At 50.1% G+C, this 25,014-nt stretch overlaps 1 protein-coding gene across 1 annotated transcript; it reads right to left on the reverse strand.

The window, feature by feature from the left end:
- Window positions 1-1,143: 1,143 nt before the first annotated feature.
- Pnldc1 (PARN like ribonuclease domain containing exonuclease 1) lies at window positions 1,144-24,468 on the reverse strand. Its single transcript, XM_052750859.1, has 19 exons — window positions 23,989-24,468; window positions 23,557-23,614; window positions 23,215-23,288; window positions 21,139-21,178; window positions 20,368-20,491; window positions 20,114-20,202; window positions 17,866-17,966; window positions 14,748-14,824; window positions 14,245-14,388; window positions 13,145-13,214; window positions 11,796-11,881; window positions 10,536-10,591; window positions 6,670-6,734; window positions 6,224-6,277; window positions 6,050-6,092; window positions 4,650-4,749; window positions 4,229-4,404; window positions 4,030-4,128; window positions 1,144-2,829 (listed from the first exon to the last, which is right to left on the reverse strand). Exons 1-19 carry the CDS (start codon window positions 24,062-24,064, stop codon window positions 2,757-2,759), a joined length of 1,605 nt encoding a protein of 534 aa, XP_052606819.1. The 5' UTR covers window positions 24,065-24,468; the 3' UTR covers window positions 1,144-2,756.
- Window positions 24,469-25,014: the final 546 nt, after the last annotated feature.

Raw genomic sequence — 25,014 nt, forward strand, 5'->3', positions numbered from 1 at the left:
CAGCAGGCACAGGAGTCTGTCAAATGCCGTAATACTGGTTGAAAAAGTATTCTTTATTTATAAAACAGCAACAATGGGTGGAAACACTGCGATTTTTAACTGAGGGTCCCTGTCCTCCTCCCTAGAGGGGCTGTCCATCAGTCATCTCAGGGGAGAGCAGGCTTGCCTCAAAAGTCAAATTCTTGGCTTCTGAGGTTAATTTATTTAGAATTTTGGAAAGCTGGAGCAGAGGCGATGGATGGATGCCAAAGTGCCTGGACTCTCAAAAATGGGTTCCGGAGAGAGGCTTTATTTGGTTTATTTTTTTCACAGTTCTAAAAACTTAGCATAGCCTGTTCATGGCAGACCTCCTACATTCTGAAGAGTTTATGAGTAAAGTTAAGGAGAGGGAAAAGAACTATGCTGATAAAAAGCAATTTTCCATCCAAACAGAGATAAGTGTCCAAGCAGTCAGGCTGGTGGGAAGCTGGGGCTAGCAAGTCTCAGGCCGTGTGGGCAGCAGGCTACAGGGACCTCAAAACTAAGTGTGAGCTCCACTGAAAACCCATCCATGCCAGGCAGTGGTGGCACACACTTTTAGTCTCAGTACTCGGGAGGCAGAGGCAGGCAGATCTCTGAGATCGAGGCCAGCCTGGTCTACAGAGTGAGTTCCAGGACAGCCAGGGCTACACAGAGAAAGCCTGTCTTGAAAAGTTAAAAAGAAAAAAGGAAGAAAAGAAGAAAGGAAGAAAGGAAGGGAGGAAGGGAGGGAGGGAGGGAGGGAGGGAGAGAGAGAGAGAGAGAGAGAGAGAGAAGAAAATCCCACACCCAGACACAGGAAGGTCATGTGGGGATAAGTTGGCCGAGTTCTACCACGCATACATCAGGTGGCCCTCAGGAAAACTGAAGCCATCTGTGGGGAGCTGATGACAATTTGATCCTAGAGGTGAGAGAATAAGTCAAACGGCCTTTAATCCCAGCACCCAGGAAACAGAAGCAGGTGATCCCTGTGAGTCTGAGGCCAGCCTGGTCTACATAACAAATTCTAGGACAGCCAGGGCTACATAGAGAGACCCTGGTGTCAAAAAAAAAAAAAAAAGAAAGAAAAAGAAAAAATTAAAATTAAAAATAAACGTCCAGCCGGGTGGTGGTAGGTAGCACACACCTTTAATCCCAGCACTCGGGAGGCAGAGGCTGGTGGATCTCTGTGAGTTCGAGGCCAGCCTGGTCTACAGAGCGAGATCCATGACAGGCACCAAAGCTACACAGAGAAACCCTGTCTCGAAAAGCCAAAAAAAAAATATAAAAAATAAATGTCCAACTGAATGAGAAGTCACCTAAGACCCTGGAACTAAAGGATTCACTCAGGCCCCTCAGAGGAGCAGAGAGAAGATAAGATGGTGACTGGGGTCAGGAGGCTCTGTGCACAAAAAGGTCAGGTGATAAGGGGTTACCTCAGCCGGCTCCTCCAGTCATCCATCCTGCACCAGCTTCCACACGTCTCCACTAAATGCCGCTGATCGCAGTGGGCATGTCATCTGAGGGAGGTGGCCTCCATAACGGACGGTGAAGTGTGGCTACCAGGGCAAGTGGGCTCAGAACCAGCCTAGTCCCAGGGGACCACGTCAGCCCTGGTGGAAGGAAGATGTAGGATGGGGCCTTCCAAACTAGGGCCCAGCTGTGATCTCGGTAAAAGGTGTCAATGCATGAGCATGGGGCCCCGATGAGGAAGGAGGGCTCTACAAAAGCTGGGGTGGGGTGGAGTGGGGCAGGGGGTGCAGAGAGGCCCAGGTGTCTGCAGGCAGGAACACAAGCCACGTTAGCCTAGAGCTGAGGCTGCTCTGAGAGAGAAGGAAGTCGGGGAGAGAAAAGGAAGAGGCTCCCGAGAGGCATCTTAAACCCCGAGTCACTGAGGATCTGGGGTGGGGAGTGAGTTCGCTCCACCCCACAACTTAGAGGAAAAACGCTTGGGTCGTCTTCTCAGCTCTGGAGAGAAAAAATGATACAGCTCCTCTCTTCGTTGTGGGAACTAAGGTTTTCAAAGCGCTCTGGTGAGATGGCTGTGTCCAGTCTTCGAGCAGTAACGTGACAGTAGAGCTGGGCCTGCTCCGACCATGGAACTATGAATTTCACATGCTGCCCGTGCTGCTCGGCTGGGGCAGAATCAGCAGGACAGAATGCTGGGAGTCTGAGTCCCCAGCAAGGGCATGCCTCCCAAGCCTGGGTGACTGACATCCCTCCATTCTGTGACCTTGCCTCAGGGTTTCCTCCACAGCATCACTGTCTGCAACTGATCTCTTCCCGTTCTTAAACCACGAGTTCCGCAAGCCTGGAGCTCTGGAGGTCTCACTCACTGTTCTTTGCATCCCAGTGTTGGCCAGATACCTGCAGTGTGGTACTCACACAGCATCAACAGAAGCCACAGCAGCCCCTTCCCTCCCCTCCGCCAGCTCCATGTCAAATAGCCCCTTCACTCACACATACCCACCAAAACTCTGGGCATGCTGGGGCAGTGGCTCCAACCCAAGTGGCCAGGACATCGCCCGGCAGTTTACAGGCCATGGACATTGGCCATGGACAAAGGTCCTACATGCAAGGGTTTTGTTTGTTTGTTTGTTTTTGTTTTATCATCAGTCATATTTACAGAATCTCACATTCAGAACAAAACAAAGTATCTACAAAGGACCACACAGGTCTGCCTGAAAACAAACTGGTTCATACAGACGGGCCGGGCCGTGAGGGCCATCTCGGGAAGCTAGGGCAGAAGCTGAGGCGGCTCACTGCACTCTGGGGCTCCATCTTCCCAGGACGAAGGCAACCATGGCCCAGGTGGTGACGATGCTGCAGACTCTGTAAGACAAGGACACAGATGAGGCCTGGACGGGGGCAGGGTCTGCCTGGGGACCAGGGCGACCAGCACAGGCCCTGCTCTGCATTCTCTCCTCCCAACGCTGTCCAAAGGTCCTTCTTCCCCCCGCCCCCCACCCTTGGAGACAGGATCTCAAGTATCCCAGGCTGGCCTCAGACTTTCTATGTGGCCAGAGATGCCCTTGAACTCCTGGTCCTCCACATCCCAAGTGCTGGCAGGTGTGGACCACCGCATTTAGTTTAGGTGATGCTAGGGAATGAAGCCAGAGCTAAGCAAGCGCTCTGCCAGCTGGGCTACACCCCCAGCACAGATGTCATTTCAACCCTTCTCCAGGCGCCAATGGAGTCTGCTTCTCGGGGTCAATAGAGAGACTTCCCCAGAGCTGTAGGTCAGAGACTGGCGGGACAAGAGGCTGTCCACAAGCAGACTGTCCATGGCTCCCGAGTCCTCTGGAGCCTCACAAAGCCCCCAGTCACTGGGGCCCCAACCTCAAACACGACTTAACCCTTCTCAGGGCTGCTGCATGCTTGGTCCCCTCCCTCACCCAGGCTGGACCATTTCACAGCTATACTTGCTCCCTGATGCCCCTCCCATCGGCACAGGAGGCGGCAAGGCTTTGCAAATGGGAGTTGGATTATGTCCTTCCTCCTCTCAATCCCTCAACACTCGGTTTCTCCCGTATCCACAGCCCTCACAGGCACAGACCCCACCGGATGGGACCCATTCCTTACCTGATCCCTTTGCTGGTTCCCTTCACTGGCCCTCTGCTCACCAGGCACCTCCACTGAAGGGCTGCTGCCCCCTGCCTGCCTGCATTCCCCACAGCCTGGCTCACTCCTTTCTTCCCCGAACCCTACCTCGAATCCTACCGAGACTCCCATCATCTCCTCTGCACCCCTCCCCTCGGTTCTCTCCCGGTCCCCACCCTTCCCTACATTTTTATATGCATGGCACTAATGCCACATACAGTCCACTCAGTTGCTTATCACATTCCTGTTACCTCCCAACTAGCTCAGATTCCACTTTGGTTCACTGAGAACGCAGGGCCCAACACTCCAGTGGGATGTTCTGAATGAGTAAGCGTTGCTTCACACCTATCAGCAACCGCTTGACAACTCAGAGCAGTTAGTGAACAGGGCCAGAATCAGACCAAATGGGACCTCGGCAGGCAGGTCACTCACTGTAACAGGCAGGTGATGTTGGGGGAATGTCTCCAGTACCGGTACAGGGAGACCTGCAGGGTTGGATGGCTCCTGTACTCCTTCAAGACACTTCGGACACTGCCAAAAGAAGTTTGCTCAAGTCAGCAGACAACGTGACCAGAGCCACTGAAGGCGAAGAGGCAGGGAGGAGGGGAGGGGCCGGGACTCAGGTACCTACTCCTTAAACTTATTGGTCAGGAGCAGGAACTGGCTTCGGGTGAACCGCCTGACGTCGAACTTGCAGAGGTTCTGGAACTCACGGTAGACCTGATGCTCGCTGACCCCAGGCCACCTCCTGACGGTGAGGATAAGTACAGGAGGGCGGATACTGGGGTAATCTGGGCCAGAAAAATTCTAGGAAAACAAAACCAAGAGAGATTCATGCAACTGAAAATGCTAAAGAACCTAGAAAGGGCTCTACCTGGGGCTGGAGCAGAAAGTAGAGAAGGAAGGAAGGAGCCAGTCTATGTGGGTTTTGACAGAAAAAACAGAAGAAACCAGTGTCATGGTGAGCACCTCCTCCTCCTCGGCTCCCACTGCATTGTCATCAGAACCCCGGAGCACATCCCGGGTGAGGGAGCAGAGTGGGCCATACTCACAATTTTAGGAACCCCAGCTCGGATAAGATTCACTTGGTTCACGTAAGGCGCCAGCACTTCGAGGTACTGAGGGAAGGTGGGCTCCTCGGCAGGACCACTGCTGCAGGGACAGAGAAAACCCTGAAGCCCTCAGGCACACAGGTTTCTGTGCAGGTCCTCAGTCATAGCTAAGGCTCTGGGGGAAAGACAGGGGAGAGCTGCCTCAGGAACCTCTTACCACCTCTCCCAAGTCTTGGGGCACATTTTGGTGGGCTTCCCTCACACATACAAGCAGAGTCTGGACCAAGAGCTTCTGGTCTCTGCTGACCAGCTACTGGCAGCAGGTTCGGAGAATGAGGGGTCCTTGTTTGGAGGAAACTCCACTTTATCCTCTCTAAAGTGACATCGCCCTTGACTCCAAATGGCCATCCATTGCCACCAGCCTTCCCACCAGCTGCACCCCAAATGCAGATCCCAGAGTCGGCAGGCCCGGACAGCCATGAGCTTCTCTAACCTGAGAAGGGTTTTCCAGTCATGAAGCTAAAAGGGACAAAGGGAGCGAGGCCCGGCCCCAGGCCCTGAGCCACGCTGCCCCAAGCAGCTCACTCTGTGCCAGCACACAGCACCTGCCAGCGAGCACCTGAATGCTGCCCCATCAGAGGAGAGAGGGAGACCAGCCGGCAGGCTCCTCACATTAGCTATAAGCCTCACATCAATATGTCACACAGCATTTGTATTTATGTCTGTGGCCAAAAGAGACCAATTAAGGCGGTTCTTAAATGAACAGATCATAGTTCAAAACATTTCTAGGCCAGTCCTGGAGAACAGGTCACAACGGCGATAGAATCCTTCTGTGGGTACCAAGTCCTACTGAACTAACGTGACCCACTAACAGCTCTGTCACACATCAAAGGTGCTGTTGGTGCTCACATGCTCGGGGGCATCAGGATGTCACCACCAGGGGCAATGCATTCATGTTCTGATTTGGGTTTCAGTGCTCCTCCATCCAGGCACCTCTCCTGGCCACCGTGCTCCCTGCCATCTTTGTGGACCCCTGTGATCTGTCTTTCATCTGAACATCTTGTCTTCTTGCCCACTGTCATTTCCAATAGCTGTGAGAACACTCGGAGCTGACAAAGCCCAGGCACTGAGCCAGGACGTTCTCTAGGAGGAATTAGGACTCTAGTCAAACCCTGCTGTGTGGGTCCCCAATTTCCCCATTGCCGAGACAGGGGCAGGACCCAGGCAGGAGGCGGGGAGGCAGGAAAGGGCTCCTTGGAGCAGACTGCTTGCTTCAACACTGGCAGGCTCCGGGTGAGAAACCCACAGAAACACATTCCTTCTATTTGGTGGTCCTGTGACCCAGAGGTCCTGGTTGAGACCTGGGGACTTGGTAACAGGACGGAAGGGAGGACACTCACCCATGCACCCTCTGCAGGAGCAAGTGCGCCACTTTCAAGAGAACTAGAAGAAAAAGCAAGAGAAGTAACCGGTCTCAAGGCTTGTGGAAACGTGCAAACTCAACCCTATGTGCAACCCAACATGGACCCAGCACACATCACCAGAGCTGACCGCCCTTCTGAGGAACACGTTACCTGACCCGCAGAGGAAGGCGTCATACGCTGCTTCATGGGGGCACTTGGTCTCGGCTGAAGTGGTTTTCCAAAAGAGAGGAGACAGATGGTGATTAGAACACATCGTGAGGAAGAAGTCCCTCTCCCCATCCCACTCAACCACCATGGCAGTTGTGGCACACGCTGTGTGCCCTTCTCCTGCTCATAAACATTTGTCACCCTGGTCCCTGCCATGTAGAGATGGCAGACTATACCCCACACGTTAAGAGAAATCAGGTTCCTGTGACCTGAACGTTCTCTGGGTTAGCATATCTGGAAGGCAGAGTTGTGTGGAGCAAAGGAAGGCAGGCCAGGAAGGAATGCCCACCAAAACCTCCACAGCCTGCTGCCCGGGGGACCACAGAACCTTCAGCTTGGCCCCAGGGCCCTTGGCCAATTGTGCGAAGGGCCAGAGCTCAGGGACATACCGTATTTTTTACACTGTCTCGCATGAATAATCACTGGTCCAGAATTCTGAGTGGGATTCAAGTTACTATTGGGGGGAAAAAAGGGTGGGGGGTAAAAATTCAACTCACTGAAAGTAACTCCTCCTCTTGTCCCCAAGCTTCTTAAGTTATAAAGATAACACACTCAGCATATCCTTTTTAAAAGGTGTGGATCCAGTTGTGGTGGCGCATGCCTTTAATCCCAGCACTCAGGAGGCAGAGGCAGGCGGATCTGTGAGCTTGAGGCCAGCCTGGGCTACAGAGTGAGTTAAAGGACAGCCAGAGTTACAGAGAAACCCTGTCTCAACCTCCCCTCCAAAAATGTTTTAAGAATAAAAGGCATGGATCTAAGTATGGACAGATAAGGTCTTGATGAGACCACAGAACAAGAGAAAGATAAAAGGGACTCTAATTGGACTGTTCCAGGCTGTGGAAAACATCTGGACACCACATAAGCAGGCAGCTACCTGTCCTGTGGAGCTTGGAGTCTCTTGGTACAGAGATAACCACATCGTGTCCTGGGGAACAAACAGAAACTCCAGGGTCCCTCCAGATAGCGGCACCATCCAGGGTCCCTCCAGATAGTGACATCAGGTCGCCAGGCTGCCAGAAGCAGGTGGCACTGGAGGACAGTCTTGAGCCATGTGAACTAACGTGGCTGAAGGAATGAGTGGCAGTGTGCAAGCTGAGAAGAGCAGGTGGCAGTGAGGAGCAGATCTGGCCCTTGTGGAAAGCACAGCTGCAGGCCAGGTGGAAAGGTACTCCAAGGCACATGGAGACTTCCAAAAGCACTGAGATTACAGAGGCAAGAAGACAAAAGGGTCAACTGGGCTACACAGTGACCTCGGAGGCACCCTGGTCAACTTAGTGAAACCCTGCCTCAAAATAAAAATATTTTAAAAAGTGTTGGGATGTGGGCTCAGTGGTAGAGCGCTTGCCGACTGTGGAAAGGCCTTTGGATCAATCCCTGCACTGTAAAACCAACAGCTGGAAACAGCTGTGATTCTGAGAATGGGGAGAAGAGAGGTTATAGAGACAGCTACAGGGAAACAGCAATTGGACACCAATGAGTAGGTAGGTGTGGGTGGCACGGCTCTGAGACCACGTGGCTCTGGGCCCAGGCGGGTGACAGCATCTGGCAGTATGGAAACTTCTACCGCATTCGCTCCCACCCAGAATCTTTCCCACTTACGGATGCTGACCTTCTCTGGGCCATCATGACTGCCCCTGTGCCACGTACCGCTATCAGGGTCAAAAGGGTTGTCAACAGCAGTGACGGCTGCTAAGTTTCAACAAGCACAGACCAAGCCCAAGGCCTGTCCTCAGCCTCCCCCACGGCTGACCTCACCTGACCTCACCGCCACCTCCTGAGTTACATCAGGGTTTTACCTGCTCACTTCATAGATGGCGAGGCTGAGGCTTCTTCAAAGTAAGTTATGAAACACTGAGTGTCAAATCCTGGGTTTAAATCCAGGAAGCATGGGATCAGAGTTTGGGAGTTAAAAAAAAAAAAATTCAGGCCGGGCAGTGGTGGCGCACGCCTTTAATCCCAGCACTCGGGAGGCAGAGCCAGGCGGATCTCTGTGAGTTCAAGGCCAGTCTGGTCTACAAAGTGAGTTCCAGGAAAGGCGCAAAACTACACAGAGAAACCCTGTCTCGAAAAACCAAAAAAAAAAAAAAAAATTCTCCCTTCACTCTAGTGCCCGCTTAATGGACACGTGGCCATCAGCATTGAGCCTGGTGCCCTAAAGACTCAGCAGATGTTGCAGGCCCTGGAATGGGCCTAAGGGACAAAACTGAATATTAAGTTGAAGATGTCTTCAGGTCATGCAGGGAAGAAAAATGGAGAAGGAAGATGGTAGAGGACCTTCTAGAGCTGCCTACCCTGATGGCTACAGCGGCAGCTCAGTGGCAGAGCTCTTAGCGCTAACACACGAGGCTCTAGGTTCAATCCCTGACACTTCAAACACACAAAAACAAAACACAAGAGGACAGACCAGGCAACTGTGACCTGCGGCTGCACAAGGGCAGTGTGTGGTGGGGACACAGGGAAGGAGGGGTGGAGGCTGCTGAAAAACGGTGCTGGGCAAGAGGGGGGCTGAGGAGGGACGGACACGGACGGACGGACACACACACACACACACACACATGCACACACACACACACACACACATCCTAGGAGATGAGGAGAGACACAATTAAGGAGACCAACCAGCCCTCCCACCAGAAAAGAGAAATCCAGAGCACCTCCGACAGAGGAGAAGGCCCAAGCTCCGAGACGCTGTAAAGCAAGCCTTGACCCGCACAGGTGCCACAGCCTGTCCCTAATGCCTTATGTGCAACATCCTGTCAAGGCCCAGCATAGGTACCCTGAGTAACGGGTGAAGAGGGAGAAAACCTAACAGCCCTGGGCATTCGTGACACTGCTGAAGGAACCAAAGGCAAGGTGGGTAACTTGTCTCCAGGGAGCAGACATGCTGCCACACCAGTTTTAGGCACCTCACCAACGGCTTCCCTCCGGGAAGGAAGGTCTGACCCTTTTACTCCACATATTTCACACACGTCCATGACAAAGCCATAGGGGTTACCGTGGGAGCCAGGAAGAGGGCCAGAAAACGAGTAGCTTGGCTTTAAGTTTTAAGTGGTGATGGTAAGAGAAATGAGAGGTGGCGGCTTGGATCCCCAGGGAAGGAACACGTAGGCAGCGTCCAAGAGAAGGAAGATGGCGAGGAGAGGACAGTGAGCCCAGAGAGAGCAGCCCTGCAGGCCTCAAACAAGGGAGGTATGTGGGGTGCAGCTCAGCTGTTAAAAGTTCTACCCGAGCACCCCACAAAGCCAGGCATACCGGTACATGCCTGTAATCCCAGCACTGGGGGAGTAGAGAGAAGGTCAGGCCCGGGGGCTGGAAAGATGGCTCAGTGGTTAAGGACACTGACTGCTCTCCCAAAGGACCTGGGCTCAAATCCCAGCACCCACATGGCAGCTAATGACTATCTGTAACTCAAAGATCTGGCCTGCAGGCAAAACACCAATGCACATAAAATAAAAGTAAATAAAAATTAAAAAAAAAAAAAGGAGTAGTTCAGGCCATCCTTGGCTACTTGGGGGGTGGGAGAGTGGGGGGAGGCCAGCCTGGGACACCTGAGATCCCGTCTTGCTGGCGACAGGAGAGACAGTGGTAAAGATGACCTGTCAAGTGTTCAGGGAGACAGGCAGCAGGCTGACTTGGCCTCTGACCTCTGACTTTTTCTTCTCAGAAGTGGGGTCAAGAATGCTGTCTGAGGCAGGACAAAGGCATGAGGAGCTGTACCACAAAGTCATTGTTCTGTTGTCCAATGAAAAGCACGCCAATCACATACAAATACATCAAAACCAGGGGCCTTGTGCTGTGGGATGGTCTTTCTGTACGCTGTGAATATACGTTGCTCCCATTGGTTAATAAATAAAGCTGCTTGGGCCTATGGTAAGGGAGGAGAAGAGCCAGGCAGGAAATCCAAGCAGAGACACAGGGAGAAGAAGGGTGGAGTCAGGGCAGACGCCATCCATCTGCCCAAGGAACAAGATGCCAGCAGACCGGTAACACCATGGCCATGTGGCAAAATACAGACTAATAGAAAAGGGCTAATTTAAGATGTCAGAGCTAGCTAACAATAAGCCTGAGCCACAGACCAAACAGTTTGTAATTAATAATAAGCCTGTGTGTTTATCTGGGACTGAGTAGCTGCAGGACACAGGAAAACTTCCGGCTACAGGCCTGGACTTAGTTAAAACCAGAGAAAGATCTCAGGGGTCCCTTGTGGCTTGGGCAGCTGAGGCCACAGGCCTTGCTCCAGAAGCCCCTTCCTCACCTGCTCAGCACGTCATACACTTCTGAGAGGTTGGAGACTCGTGGGAAACGCAGTTCCTGCAATCATGAAGAATAGGGCACTGGGCTTGGGGTCAACATCTGCTACAGGCCTCACAAAGGGTCACTACCCGGACTTGGCAAATCCCAGCCTCAACACCTCCCCCCGCCCCCACCCCGGGGACCTATCTGCCCTGTTCCTTCTCCAGGGTCAGGAGACCAGACGTCCCGATAACGCTGGCTAGGAGTAAGTGTCACCCAGAGAACTCACACCTTCTGTTTGGGGAAGTCTGAGAACACAGGAATCTGAGACTTTGGACTAAGTCCGGGCCATGCATGCAGAATACCCGGCATTCTAGGATCAGAAGGTCTTGGGGTGACATCTGATCAGTAAGTCCCAAAATCAAAGATGAAGCAGGAGAAGGTCAAGTATTAAGGGCCTCTCTGGGCAACCCTGTACCAGACGGAGACCCCCTTCCGGTTCTGCTGCCCCTCCACCAACAGCCACTTTGAGCCACCATCCCGAGACTTTAGAACACTGATGGATTCCCCTGGCTGTTATTCTGTTTAATTCCTAAGAGCATTTAAAGCCATTCAATGCTTCCCTTTTCCACAGGTAGTGTGTGACCTGGGCTTCAGGACAGTCATGGGGGGGGAGCTTTCAAAATATCACCTGGCTCTACTCTAGACCACACATGAAGTGGACGGCAGAGCTGGGATCAGTCTGCAAACTCCCTTGTAATTTTGTCAGAGAACCCATGGCCTCAGTACTTCTCCAGACTTTATGAGGGGTCCCTCATCCTTTAGGCTGATCCTCTCTAGGCATCCCTCTCTCTAGGCATCCCTCTCCCTAGGCACCCCTCTCCCTAGGCATCCCTCTCCCTAGGCATCCCTCTCCCTAGGCATCCCTCTCCCTAGGCATCCCTCTCCCTAGGCATCCCTCTCCCTAGGCATCCCTTTCCCTAGGCATCCCTCACGGGTTTATAAAATATGTACTGAGCTCTAAAATAAGCTGTTTGGGCCAAGCATGATGGTATACACCTTTGATTCCAGTACGTGGAAGGCTGAGGCAGGAGGGCCTAGCCAGACCCTGTCTGAAGAACAGAACAAAACCCCCACAAAACTACTGCTCTGTTATCCAGTGAAAAGCACACATTTACACACAAAGACAACATAACTGGGACTCAGAATGTGTTCAAATCCAGAGAAAGGTGTCACCTGCGTAGACTCGACAGCCCCTGCCCTAAAGCAACCTGTTCATTACCTTCCAGATGTCCTTTGTCACATTCTTGGTGTCAATGAGGACAGGAAACAGGCTGTGGATGTTCTGCTTAAACTGATCGTAGTTTTCTGGGGGGGAAGGTCCAGATGGGGACGCGTGAATTTGTGGGCTCATGGGAATAACACAGACCCACCCTCGAGGCTAACTTGCCACCAGCGCTGACCGGTACAGCAGACAGAACAGACGAGGACTGGAAATATCCGTACCCCTCGTCCAGGGCTGTGACGCTCCAGACACATCACTACTGCCAGTTTCTATGGGAAAGGTCACCTGGCTTTTCCACCAAACTCCAGGCCCTACCTACAGCCACCATCGGCTAACACTGTCCAAGACAAAATCAACCCAACACCTTATAATTAAGAAAAGCACCCTGGTAGGAGAAGGGTTTCTGATGGGCCCTTGACAGGTTATACTCTGTGCAGTTACGCCGCATACAGCTGATGAGGCTTACTACAGACGGAACCTCACCACACACACTTCCCATACAGAGAGCCCTGGGACTCCCCCCACCACACTCCCCTTTCCTCCCCAACAGTAACTGCTGCCAGGTCCTCTCCCTGGGGCCCTTGTGCCCACCCGAGTGCCGTTTTCAGCACTGTGGTTTTTGATACCTCGCCGTTGACGTGTGAAAAGGTCCTGACCCCTCCCTTCCACCTGCCCACTGCCCACATTTCCCACAGGCCCCAGAGCGACAAGGACCGCTCCAGCTGCGGCGACTTCTCTATGTGCCTCACTTCCCCTCTCCCATGATAACTTTTCCTGTTTGCTCGGGCTTTCTGAGTGCCTCCTACTATCTGCCTTTGAATTCTCCAGTATGCTCCAACGTGGCTGTTCTTCCCAGGCCTGTTTTGCACAACTCCTTCCAGAGCTTTCCGCCCCTCTCCACCTAGTGTGCGGCACACCTTTCCATCTAGTGTGCGGCACACCTTTATGAATTCGCTTAATCCCGCCACCATGCCCAGGTCGCTACTGCCATCTCAACTCACTATGCTACCCTGCCATTTGTCCATCAACAGGCTCCAGCATGGAAAAGGAGCCTGGGCAGTCAGCGCTATGACGTCTGTTAGGTTTATAATGGCGTGAGGAGGAAAGGGAGCCTGAAGCTCAAATACAGTCTTCACAAGTATGTCAGGACTCAGAACAGAGGGAAAAGCCAAGGCACTAAGCCAGGAATGGTGGGCTCTCTGCTTCACACAGTTCCGATTTTGCCCAATGTCACAAGAGGAGGGTGTGTAATCACATTAACCCTCCTTGTGGAAGTCTCTTGGTCTCTACCCAGAAGACGGTACAGACACAGACCTGAGGTTAGCAGAGCACAGCCTCACCCCTACCTGGAAGAGGTCGGAAGAACTTCTCATGGAGATGCAGCAGGTCCATCATCATGTTATGTCCGACCAAGGGCTACTTGGAGTAAAGCAACAGGTAAGAGAAAGGGAATTCTAAACTCGGCTCTGACGCTGCTCAGTCTGGAATTGGGCTTTTGTTTCTTTCAATAAAGTCACAGCTCTAAATCACCTGATACTCCAGCATCGCTGTCTCTCAGCTCCCACTTAAGGTAAGGGGACTGCTGAGATGGAAGGAAATGGGGAAGGAGGGGGAGAAAGGGGGGAGGGGGAGAAAGGGGGAGGGGGAGAAAGGGGGGAGGGGGAGAAAGGTGGAGGGAGGAGAAAGAGAGGAGGGAGAGACAGAGGGAGGGAGAGAGAGAGAGAGAGAGGGAGGAAGGGAGGGAGAAAGGTGGCGGGAGGAGAAGGGGAAAAAGGCAGTGGAGAGAGAGATGGGAGGAGGAGGAGGAGGAGGAGGAGGAGGAGGAGGAGGAGGAAATGAGTGAACAGTGGAGACCTCAGGCAGGGTACACACTGGGACTCTGAGGAAGACACAGTTTCTCTAAGCAATTTTAGGTACTTGTTAAAATTCCTGTGCTGCTGCAAGGGACAAAACACAGGAGCATGTCACACGCATAGTCTTTCCTCAAACTGAGCCACCACAGGAAGACAAGGCTGGGTCCATGAAGTTAGTTAGCAAAAACAAGGAGTCACCTGAAAATTTTACTAGTAAGTCAGTCTATGTTCTATGGGTGTTTGGGCTGCATGTATGTCTATACATCATGTACGCCTGGTGCCCACGGAGGCCAAAGAGGGAGTCAGATCCACTGGAACTAGAATTACAAATGGCTGTGAGAGGCCCTGTGGGTGCTGGGAATCGACCCTGGGTCCTCTGCAACAGCAACAAGTGCTCTTAACCACAGAGCCATCTCCCCATCCCCCGAGAATCACTTATTGTAAAAAAGACATCTTTAATCTTTTCTTGGCCTTCTGAATAAGGTTAAGTAAAGAAAGATAATTTTATTGGCAGAGAAGCCTTCAAAATCCACCACCATTAATACAAAAGATGATGGGAAAAAACAAAAACAGGAAACACAGATGCTTCCTACCTTCTGGGCCTTCACCAACATCTGGAAGAAGACAGAGAAGCCCCTTGCAGAGAGAAGGATCTGCTCCTTCCAGCAGCTGACTTGGTCGCAAGAGGCGTGCTCAAGGTACCAGCGATGGGGCTGGCTGACCTTCTTCACAACCACCTGCCGTGAAGAGAGAGAGAGTGCGCACCTGGGGACGCAGCTGGAAAGCAGGCACCTCTTTAACACGGAACGAAGGGATGGATGGACAGACAGATGCACGGACAGACAGACAGACAGACCTGCCGTGAAGAGAGAGAGAGTGCGCACCTGGGGACACAGCTGGAAAGCAGGCACCTCTTTAACACGGAACGAAGGGATGGATGGACAGACAGATGCACGGACAGACACACACACACACACACACACACACACACACACACACACACACACACACGATAGAAGCCTTTCAGAGGCCAAATGTGGCTGACCGAGAGAGAGATGAGGGGCCACTAGGAAGGCACAGCTAGGTGAGGACTCACCCCCTCGTCTTTCAGCACTGTCCAGATGTTGGGGAGGGCCTGCCTCAGCACCAGTTGGACCTCAAAGGCTTGGAACCCTGCAGCGAGGAAGCACAAGGTACGCACAGACCCTGGGACACTATCAAACTTTCCAACTTTCCTTCCCCATGGAAGACGGCTGGAAGGAGTAAAGAGCTGAGAGCCTGTGACTAGTGGACTGCACCGGAAACCTGCTTCCAGGGCGCCCAGGCCACGTGCCTGCTGTCATGGTCTAGGGCCAAGTCCTCAAAGGTTGGGGTCTCAGGAATGCTCTTCAGTTGGGGACACTCACCTGGTGGTTTCTTTATTTTGCAGCTGTTGATATGAACCCTGTTAGAAACTGGTACTAGTTACAACTCACAAAAGGCACTTCATTAGCAAAAAGTTAAAAATAACACTTACGAAAAATAACTAGTGGGCTGGAGAGATAGCTCAGGGGTTAAGAGCACAGGCTGCTCTTCCAGAGGTCCTGAGTTCAATTCCCAGCAACCACATGGTGGCTCACAACCATCTATAGTGGAATCTGATGCCCTCTCCTGGAATAAAGGCATTCGTGCATACATACACACATACATAAAAGAAATAAAATCTAAATAAAAAGAAAGAAGCACAAAAAAATGAATACATCTAATAAAATTTTTAAAAAAAGAAAAGAAAAAGAAAAATAACTGTTTCTCAAACAAAAATATTTAGTAAATTGGGTGTGGTGGTGCATGCCTTTGCTCCTAGAACTTCAGAGCAGAGGCAACCAGACCTTTGTGAGTTTGAGGCCATCCTGGTCTACCTAAAAAGTTTCAGGCCAGCCAAGGCTACACAGTAAGATCTGTCTAAAGAAACAAAAGAGAAGGAGGGGCTAGAGAGCTCCGTCAGTGATTAAGCACACTTGCTGCTCTCGCAGAAAACCTGGGTTCTGTTCCCAGCACCCACATGGTGGCTCACAACCATCCCAAACTCCAATCCTGACGCCTAAGACATGCACATGGTGCACATATACACACGGAGGCAAAACACGCATACACATAAAATGAATTCTTTAAAAAAATCTTTTAAATACTACATTTAGGGGAAAGAGAAATACAATGTCTAACATCTGCTGGCATCACATCCACTTCTGCATCTGATCTACTGTGCTATGGTGTGGTCCTTAAACACTAGAAAATGAAACAAACAAACAAAAAGACCAAAACCAGGCCCAACAGATCCGATGGCGGAAAAGAGAAGGTCGCCAGTCTCAAGTGACTCTGGGGGCTGGGAGGCTCTTTGAGGCTTTTTGGGGGTGGAGCTTTTGCTTGTTATGAGACAGGGTCTCACCATGTAGACCAGGCTGGCCTGGAACTTGGTATGTAGACCAGGTTGGTCTGGAGCTTGTAGAGACCCACCTGCCTCTGCCTCCCGAGTGCTGGGGTGTGCACCAGGCTGCTGGCTGCGTATGGTCTTTGTATGCTGTTTAACGTTCACTAATGGTAATCCCTTAGGTACTGGCTGTTACTAAGGAACTTCGTCACTGGGTGGCACGAGACCCACTGGCTTGCCCTGGGCCTTGCTTTTAGAACAGCATAAGCCCATTACTCGGAAGACGCTGGCTTGCGGTTCTGTCTGTCTTCCAGATGCTCACACAGTTCACTAGGCCAACACCAATAGAAAGCATGAGTGCACACAGCCACTGACCTCATCAGAAAGGTCACTGTTGAAAGGCTGTCAAGCTTATGGCAACGGATCCAAGTTTCTGTTTTGTGGTTTTTGTTGGGACAGTCTCAGGTAGCCCAGGCTGGCCTCGAACTCACTATACAGATAAAAGGACCCTGAACTCCTGATGCTCCTGCCTCCACATCATGTGTGTATGGCCACATCTGATTTTATGAAGTGCTGGGGATTGAACCCAGGGCCTGGTGCATGCTAGGCCAGTACTCTACCAACTGAGCTACAGTCTCGCTCTCCTACATACCTGTTTCTTACGGCTAGCAAACCCAGAGTCTTAAAGTGACAGGATTTTCCATTTGAGGAAAATGACTGCAAACACCCAGGTCAAAATAACTTCGGGTCTAGATCATTTCCAGTAGAAGTTATATTCCACTAAAATAAAAAAAGAAGAGGTTGGCAAGATGGCTCAGTAGCTAGGAGTACTTGCTGCATTTGGTTCCCAGCACCCACAGACCAGCTCACAACCATCTGTAACTCTAGCTCCAGGGAATCCAGTGCCCTCTTCTGTTCACCTTGTGTACCAGACACACATGCGGTGCACATACACAGATGCAGGCAAAAGAACAAAAGAGCCACACACATAAAACAACAAATGCTAAAAAGAAAAAAATTCTTTTTTGCAGCAGAAACAGCTGAGGCTGGAGATGCCACTCAGTGGTACGTACTTAGAATGCACAAGGCTCTGAGTTTGATCTCCACTGCATGCACACATGCACTCAGCTGATCCAGGTCTCTACTGAAAACGCTACCCAGGTGCGCATCCCCAACACAGCCACTCCGCTTATTTTTCTACACTTAGGCTGACACACAGAATTTAAGTAAAAGGTGACCAAAGGCTGGGGCTTGACAAAACTGAGAACATTATTTCCCACCAAGGAGGGTCTTGCGTAAAGTTTCCTTTCCGACCCGAGCGGCCGGGGAGAGTACAGTGGCTACCAGCAGAGGTTGAGCCGACCACAGCTTGTACCATGGTGCAGGTGGGTTTCACCACATCATCACGGCACAAAAGCATTAACATGTCATGGCCAAGCAACACTTTGAAGATCGTTTCGACCTCACAGACTCTGTGGCAAAGGGTCCACAGACCATGCCCTGAGCACTGCTACACTAGGTCATAAATTGCTGTAAGTTACTAAAACAGGCACTCCAGTGGGATGGAAATGATCGGCTCAGGGGTGATTCTTACCCTTGACACTCAACGCAGGTTAAAAAGCCTTTGAGACTTGGGAATTCAGGTCAGGACTTTAACCCCAAGGATTAGCTACCTACTGAGCAAATATCTCAGACTCAGTCATGAGGCATCTTAGATCAGGACTTATAGGAAAGAGAATATCCTCCCCACCTCCTGGTACATGACACCCCCATGCTCCCAGATGGGGAGGAATGGCCTCCTGCCTACCAGAAATGCCAGACAGAGTCATCTGGTCACCTTCCTCAGCCAGGTCCAGCCACCGAGTCACCTTGTCAATCACCACCTTAATTTGGTCTTTATCCAGAGAGCTGAAAATGGACACAGGAAAGCAGAAATGTTGGCAGAGATCACACCAGACTCCTAAGACAATCCTAAGACTAACGTGCCTGGAACCTCTGCTTTTAACGCTGTGACCTCATAGTGAAAATTAACAGCAACAATGAAAGTGGTCATTTGTTCTCCGCATCTTTTCGTGCAAGAGGAAGGCAAGCTCTCATCTCTGCTCTTCAGAGGTCCACAGGAATACAAGCCAGCTTTGATGGGGTGGAAGAAGAGCAAGGGCCCTGCAGTGAGCGCACACTACTGTCAGGATGTCCGTCTGCGCTCCCAGAGGATCTGTAATGAACTGGCTGGAAACATGAGGACAAGACAAGGACATGGGCGAATCCTCTGCTTGTCTGTCAGAAACCGAAGCTCTTTCTTCAACACTTGAAAGTAACAAAAGATTCGAAATTCAAACTGGGGTCTGGAGAGATGGCTCAGCGGTTAAGAGCACTGGCTACTCTTCCAGAGGACCCGGGCTCAATTCTCAGCACCCACATGGCAGCTCACAACCATCTTTAACTCCAGTTCCAGGAAATCAGACACTCTATTCTGGCCTCCGTTGGTAACAGGCACACACTGGTGCAGCCATACATGCAAGGTAAAACACCCACGCATACAAAATAACTTTTAAAAAAATTCAAATTGTTTTCCCTCTATTTTTATTCTTGAACCTTGAGGACCGTTTAATTAGCGTTTGAAGGGGAAAACAACAGGGCATGCAAGCTGTGAATCCAGGCAGCAGCTGTGGGGGAAGCAAGACAGAGGAGGCAGAGAGCCAGCTGCGCCTGCCTTTGGAGTTAGGGTTCAAGAAATCAAGCAGACTTGGCAATGGAGGTCGGCAAGTGGCTCAGGGGAGGGGAGAGGCTTCAGAGAGACAGTGGGAAAGGCCACAAGGTCAGAGCAAGCATGCTTAGAATCCTGGCAGGTATCCAGAGAAAAAAGGGAAAGTCACCCCCCTTTGAAAAGCAGGCAGGCTTTAGCAGTGAAGTTCTGTAAGTGACTTCCTGTCTTTCCTTTCAAAAAACCTACACTTTTGTATGAACATCAATACTAAATACAAAAAAAAAAAAAAAAGTTAAAAAAAAAAACCAACAACAACGAAACAAAACCACCAAAATATCAAGATTATCCAGGCCATGTGCAAACCACACTTCAGATCAAGGCTAATTGATTTTTCTTTCTGATGAAGGTGAAAAATCTCAATCCCAAAGCACTAAATAGTTCAAAACTGGCAACTAAGTGGTGGTCATAGCTCACCCCTCCAGACCCAAGCTACCACCTCACTGCGGTCACTGTGGACCTTAGTGCAAACCTGTGGGAGGCTGCCAGGTCTGGGCCTGCCAAAGGAGGCCACTTTCTCCAGCGACACAGACAAGGCCCGTGCTGAGCAGGGTCAGGCCGGCTAGGGCCCACACAGACACACTGGAGTCTTAGCGCCCTCTGTGCTTCCAACAGAGCTATCTTGTGAATCCCTCAGCTCACACCACAGACTCAATTCCTGTCTCTTTTGAGTTAATAAACTTAAGAGTTCATTTCTTTCTTCCCTTTCTGTTTTTCTTTTTTAGAGATGAGGGTCTTCCTATGTAGCTCAGGCTGGTCTGGACCTCACAATCATCCTACCTCACTCTCTTGAGTGCTAGGGTGACCAGTGTGTCCCACCATGTTGGATCCTGTATGTGAAGGTGCTGGCAGTGGGAGAGAGAGCAACCTGTCCTTTCTCGAGTATTCTCTACCACTTTGTGAGAGAGTCTGTCTCTCACTGGCCTGAATCTCACCAAGTCCACTAGGCTGGACAGCCAGCAAGCCCTAGGAATTCAATTCTCTCTGCCTCCCCAGTGCTAGGATTACAAACACATTTTAAAAACATATGTTTTAAGGATCAAACTGGGGTCCTCTGAGGCAAGCATTTTAGTAACTGAGCTTCACCTCCCAAACCACGTTTTTTAATTTTCAAGATTAATGTTCACATGGGAGTTGAAAGGAGATGGGAAAGAGTTTCGGCCTCTCAGGAAAGTACAGGCGGCCAAATCCGTCCCAGCTAAGTGTGGATGGATGGGCCAGCATCCCCATCTGGAGAGGAGGATGGAAACAGCAATAGGAAACCAAAGGCACGTGGGAATGTGAACCCTACCTTCGGACTCTCCAGTTCCCTCTCAGGATACTGTGCTTAATTTTCTTCTCCTGTTCTTCATTCATATATGGGATTCCATTTTTGAGGAACTGAAGACGGGAACAGAACAAGATGACTAGTAAGAGCTGTCTGAGGGCCGGGCAGCAGAGTGAGGGGGAACCCCTTGGCTTCATGTAGACAAGGGGTGGGGGATGGCGACTCAGAACATTCAGAGTACCCCTCCACAGCCACGGCCCCCTTCTCCAGGTTCATACCTTGTTATAGTCGAAGCCATACTGATTCAAAAACTGAACGCTAGACGCCTGGAAAGAGAACTCTGAGTCCAAGATCCCAAACGTTGTAGGAAAGAGAAAGAAGTTACAGGAGTGGGCTACATACCTATAAAAGAGAACGTGATGAGAAACCTCAAACTAGAACAGGACGGACAGAAAAACCAGCCAGGCTCATACATCATCGGACCCTGGGGTGGGCTAGATTTCATTTCTTAAGTATCTATATGTTTTCTGAAGGCTGGATGTATTTTAGGTGCTCTATGTAGGGCCAAAGAAAATAAGCGATGATACTATCCTCGGGGAGCAAAGTCTAAAGCAGAAGTAGGCCCATGGCCCACTCAGAGGATCCCGATGTTCAGCCAGAGCAGCTGGGAGGTGACCCCCAACACACACAGGGTCAGCCTCCTGCAGCAGCTTCCCGGCAAGGGTGTCCCCAAAGATGCAGCATTCTTTTGACTGATGGTGCCTGAGGGCTTCCAGGCAGCTCAACATCTCTCTGGATGTCAGCACACTTTTACTAACTCCCCGAAGATGCACGAGGGCCAGCTGATGGAAATGAGAGCCAGAACACTTAAGACACAGGCCAGGAGAGGCCCCACAGGAAAGGTACTACTGCCAATCTGCAGAGCACGGTATGTATGCAAGAGCCAGAAGTCAGAACAGAGTGTCCAGGACAGAGTGATTCACACGCCCAGGGCAGGGCTGCCAAGCACGGACGGGAAAAGCTGTGTGTGTTATAGTCGTTATACATACTTGTTGGACTCTCCTTCAATGCTGGAGAACACAGACAGTCCTAGAACAGCAAAAGCAGAAGTAATGAATGCCGAGGCAAAGCCCCCTGATGTCAACCAAAGACCAAACCTTCCCGCCCACGCTTTGCACCCACAGACACAGAGTGGGCTGCAGAAAAGGCAGGGGTACAAAACCTTACTGAAAAACAGACTTGCAGCGTGAGACCTGCCATACCACAGCTTGTGCTGAAATTACCAAAATGTAATGGTGGCCAGTTTTCCAAGCACAAGAAGTATTAGATCAGCATTTTCATAGCTTTCAAAGGAGTCAAGAGTCAGGCCCAATGGCACACACCTGTAGTCCCAGTACTTGGGAGGTGGAGGCAGGAGGATTAGAAGTTATTCCTTCTTCAGAGGCTAAGGCAGGAAGATTTTTGTAAGTTCGAGGCGATCCTGGGTTTCGGTATAAGATTTTGTCTCAGGAGAAATGGTTCAGTGGGCAAAGGCACTTACATGTAAGCCTGGTGACCTGATTAATCCCTGGAACTGATTGTAAGGGCGGAAGGTAGAATGTACTCCACCAAGTTAGCTTCTGATCTCCACACGTGTCCCACACTCATAAATAAGGAATAAACTTTAACTCAAAAACCCACAAAAAAGACAGATTTGATTACTTTAAAAATCCCTGTATTACTAAGTAAATAAGCCACTCAAAGTGGAAAATTTCCAAAGTTCTCTACAGAACAAAAAAACTTAAGAGCAATTTCTTGTACTTCTCAAATATATAAGAAAAAAAAAGGCAGCAAAGTCCAAAAACAAAGGAAAGCAGATGTGCACACACATAAATGTTTCTCTCCAGAGAAAGCAGATGTGCACACACATAAATGTTTCTCTCCAGAGAAGGCAGATGTGCACACACATAAATTTTCCTCTCCTGAGAAAGCAGGGGTCCGTAAAACTTGGCCCAGAGCTTGTATCTGTAATTCATCTTACTGAAAAAGTCAGGACCCCTATTACAAAGGCAGGCCTTGTAGAAGAAATCACATCACCTGCAAAACTCTAGGTACTATCTAGTCCTTCACATAAAGCTGTTGACCCCAGTTATTATAAAATGTAAATCAGAATAAAACTAAGAGCAGTTTTTAGACTATCAGGTTGGGTTAAAAATTTTCAGACTTTCCCAGGGTTTTTGTATGGGAATGTACACTCGCTGTTGCTGGTGTCGGTCACTGAAAACATTGTGAACGACTGGCAGTATTCACCAACACTGGAATGCACACACTCTAATTCTGCAGTCTCACTGATAGAACTATTCCAGGCACACAAAGTGCAGTCGTGTGTAAATATGAAGGCTGTCAATATTGCAAATGCATTTAATTATAAACAAACAGTTACTAAATAGACCTTATTTAGGACACTAAGTCCTAATCTGTAGTTTGTAATACCATGGAACTGTGAAAATGCCTAGGTTTGTATGGGAACTCAGACTTCCAAACTCTATCAAATAAAGAAAAAACCAAAAATCCAAAGTTTAAACTATGTGTACAATCCTGTTCCTGGAGGTTTTCTTTTAAAAAATCATATACACTGGGGCCGGGGAGATGTCTCAGTGGTGACAGGGGATCTGTTCCCAGCACCCACATGGTGACTCATATCCATCAGTAACTCCAGTTAGAGGGGATCTGACATCCTCCCCTGACCTTTGTGGGCATCTATACATATGCAGGCAAAACACTAAAGACATAAAACAAATCTAAAAAAAATTTAAATCGCATATACTCACTGACACATACATTTTTGCTCAAATGATGGAACAGGTTTAACAGTGATTGTCCCTGACATTGGTTTGTCTAGACCACAAAATAATGCTGATAAATTCTTGCTTGGTCAAAAGCCACCCCCACCACCTTTCACACAGTAAACGCTACAAGTGGCACACACACACACACACACACACACACACTCACAATGAAAACAGAACAAGCATACAAAACGACACACAATATCTTTGAAAACGGTCAAAGAGCAACAGGAAACCTACACAGTAAAATAAAAAACCTTGAACGATCCACAACAAAGAGCTGAACATCAGACTCACCAATCTGACAGATTGTAAATTGCTGAACACTCTGACGGGTCTTCACATACCACTCAGACGGCAAATCAAAAAGACTGTGAAGAGAGAGGCATCTCATGGCACCAGCAAGGGGGGTCAGATGCCGGCACAAGACCTCTGGGGCAGGCTCAGCTACTCTCAATCAGGGCCCGGTTGTCCTTGTTACCACAATTAGGGAACATGTACTAGCACTTGGCCAACAAAAGCTCTCTCTCTCTCAACAGGTGGGAGCGACCCATCAAAAAAATACCCCACACAGGGTGTCATTAACGAGACACAGGCGAGGAAGGCTCCCCTCTGTGGGCTGCTAAACAGCAGCAGTACCTGATCTGCTGGGGCCGGGACAAGTTTGAACGCAGACCTGTGAACTCTATGTCGAGACCTACGGGAGAGCAAAATAGACCTCAGGCACAGAGCCAGCCACCGCCTTTCACACTGTAAGTGCTCCAGGTGGTACACGTGGGTACACATACACACGCGCGCACCTTTTGGGTACTCAAGAAGCCAATTTAATCAACAGGAGGCAACGGGAGCCTGGGGTATGGTTTCAAACGGGGCTGTTCCGGACAACAGAAGCAGGGGCTGTGGGTGTGATTGCTTCCGGCCCCGTGGGAAAGCCTCCTCTCCTTCCTAGGGACGCTCTCTGAACTCCTCTGGCCTGGAGACCGATCCTGTACTGAACCACACACACCGGTCCCCAGGCTCTCCCTGGCAGGCGACTCTGGTGACAGGGTCTGCCAACCCCAGATACCTTACCCACGAAGTCCGCACCCGCGACAAGCTCCTGCAGGAGTGGGAGGCTCTGTTCAAATTCATCGGCGCCCACGTCCATGCCGCTGGCTCCCGGGCGCGCCGGATGCCGCCACGTGCCGCCCACGCGTTTCCGCTGCGCAGGACCTTAAAGCTCGTGCACGTGGCCCGCTAGGGCCAGAACATGGTTGGTGTGAATCTGAATTTGCGTGTGATGCCCACAGCCTTGACTTTAACTTGCTGGGAAAGTGGAAGCTGTTGCAATCAGCTAGTGTGGTCTTTACCTTGCAGCAATGTCTGCCTATGGTACCCAGGGACCAGTCTCCACGCTTACTAGTCTCTGGTCTGATATATCTTCTCAGTTCTAGACTTACAGTCTCCTAGAGACCTGGGCTTCTAAGTGAGGTGCTTCAATACATATTTAACCTGAGGGGGGAAAAATATATACCTTTGCCTCCACTTGGGTATTTATTGATATGACTTCTATGATATTGATATGACTCCTATGCCATTAGATGCTGAATGCCTCAGAATCAGTGTTTAAAAAAAAAAGAGGTATATGCTTACCATTTTTCTAAAATAATAATGAATTCTCAGAAGTAATATATCCCACTCCTGAATAAAGCTATTGAGGTACACAGTATTTGGAAACTGCACTAAAAGTCACCTTGTTTATATGTCTTTTTTACATTATATCAACTTTTAGAGAGCTGCCATGATCTCCCTGAGCTCCAACCTAAGTTAACTTGCATAACATTTTTAATACCTAACTTTATTATGTATATTTTGCTGGCACGTACATGTGCACCACATGTGTGCAGTACCTGTAGAGGCCAGAAGTGGGTGTTGGATTCCCTAGAACTTGAGTACCAGCTGTGACCTACTTACTTTTCTGGTCGTGGGAACCAAACCCAGTTCCTCTGCAAGAGCAGCCAGTGCTTTTAACCACACTGAGCCACCTTTCCAACCCGTTGTGTGACTATTTATTTATAAAGCTTCTTCTACAGCCAGATTTGAATTCTCAAATGAACA

Source organism: Peromyscus californicus, unplaced genomic scaffold (assembly GCF_007827085.1).
Source record: "Peromyscus californicus insignis strain IS unplaced genomic scaffold, ASM782708v3 Scaffold_22__1_contigs__length_63687245, whole genome shotgun sequence".
Lineage (NCBI taxonomy): Eukaryota > Metazoa > Chordata > Mammalia > Rodentia > Cricetidae > Peromyscus > Peromyscus californicus.

Coding starts and splice junctions, on each gene's coding strand:
- Pnldc1 (XM_052750859.1), bottom strand. CDS start 24,064: ATGGACGTGGGCGCCGATGAATTTGAACAGAGCCTCCCACTCCTGCAG. Junction 23,289..23,556: donor TCCCGGCCCCAGCAGATCAG/GTACTGCTGCTG, acceptor CTCTCTTCACAG/TCTTTTTGATTTGCCGTCTG. Junction 21,179..23,214: donor ATTTACAATCTGTCAGATTG/GTGAGTCTGATG, acceptor TTGCTGTTCTAG/GACTGTCTGTGTTCTCCAGC.